At 39.0% G+C, this 1,495-nt stretch overlaps 1 protein-coding gene across 1 annotated transcript; it reads left to right on the top strand.

Moving 5' to 3' along the window:
• LOC140856631 (beta-glucosidase 13-like) lies at window positions 1–1,121 on the top strand. The gene is made up of 4 exons (XM_073254615.1): window positions 1–167; window positions 453–538; window positions 623–758; window positions 944–1,121. The coding sequence occupies exons 1-4, from the start codon at window positions 1–3 to the stop codon at window positions 1,119–1,121; spliced, it is 567 nt and encodes a 188-aa protein (XP_073110716.1).
• The last annotated feature ends 374 nt before the right edge of the window (window positions 1,122–1,495 follow it).

Here is a 1,495-nt window from a genome sequence, read left to right as displayed (position 1 = left end):
ATGGATCTCTTAACTCGAGGAAATTATCCATTTATCAAGAGCACATTTGTAGGAAATCATCTGCCTAGATTTACCAAAAAGCAATCTGAAGAGCTCGGAGGATCTTTTGATTTCATCGGAATTAATTACTACACCAGTTCTAGTATGATGTTCCACCCTGTAACAACGTTAGTAGAAGCTTTATTATCGATGCACATTTAAAATTAACAGGTAATTACATGTAGTACCTAAATGTCATGTTTCAGCAATTCCTATATGTGATCTTAAATCCATTTTTCGATTAACTTTGCAAACATATGTGACAGGCATTCGCAATAGGCTCCCAATTGGTCCTAAATTAAGTGCTTTATTAATCATGTTTTTAGAATTACCGTCCTAACACCTTATAAGTAGGCTTGTAAAATCGCATTCTTTGTATTCTATTACTGACGGAAACTTGAATTGCATCGCAGGCTGCTTCTGACTGGCTTTATATCTACCCACCGGGAATCAGAAAACTGTTGCTCTATATCAAGAAAGGACACCATAACCCGGTTATGTACGCCATAGAAAATGGTTTAAGTGGTTTCTCACGGCTTTCCTGTGTTCAGTGCTGTAGTTAAAATATGGGCTCTCTGATCAGGTGCTGAGCTCCCTTCTCTTGATTTGTATGTACGGATAAGTTCAACAATAACTGTGCCACTTGAGGAAGCCCTGAAGGATGATATTAGAATAACCTACCATCACAAACATCTCTTATACCTTCAGAGAGCCATCAGGTCTGTTGGTACATGCGCTCATGGAATGTTATCTACTTGAGGTTTTAGTTTGTCTATTAGCTATGAACCATCCATAGTTCATATATTGTTGATGAATATAATTCATGTACTGATGCAAGGTTTTAGCAAGTCAAGAATAGATTAGCGTTAATGAGTAACGCTAGGTTTTATTTTCTTATCAACAGTGATGGAGCAGATGTCAGAGGATATTTTGCACGGTTGCTGTTGGATAATTTCGAGTGGTCGTCTAGCTACACCGTCAGGTTCGGGATTAACTTTGTAGATTACAAGGATGGTCTGGAGAGATCCCAAGAAATCGGCTCTATGGCTTCACAAGTTCTTTGGAAATTAGACTTCCAGTGAATGGAGTGTTGGCAGACTCTGTTTTGAACCGCACCCTGTGGATTATGCTGGGATGCTTGTGGATGGCTGAGGTTGGGGGCTCTGGTTTTGGGCCAGTGGTCGTGGGCTTCGTTTGAACTGAACTTCTTGTGCTTGTCTTGGTCTCCCGTGCTAAGGACCTAAGGCTCTGTTCTAGTTATCATTTCAAATGTGTCAAGTGCAGTGGTGATGTCCATTTTTTTTTTTTTTTGGCTCAAATGAAAAAGGAGGATAAGGGAAAACGCTAGCAAATGGGAAGAAAACGAGTCCAAACTTATTATTATTATTATTATTATTATTATTATTATTATTATTATTAAAGAGGGAAGCCGTTTGCCACCCTGTGTTACAGGGAA

Source organism: Elaeis guineensis, chromosome 1 (genome assembly GCF_000442705.2).
Source record: "Elaeis guineensis isolate ETL-2024a chromosome 1, EG11, whole genome shotgun sequence".
NCBI lineage: Eukaryota > Viridiplantae > Streptophyta > Magnoliopsida > Arecales > Arecaceae > Elaeis > Elaeis guineensis.
Note: the sequence above shows the minus strand (reverse complement) of the source record. Positions and strands in the feature narration are given on the sequence as shown.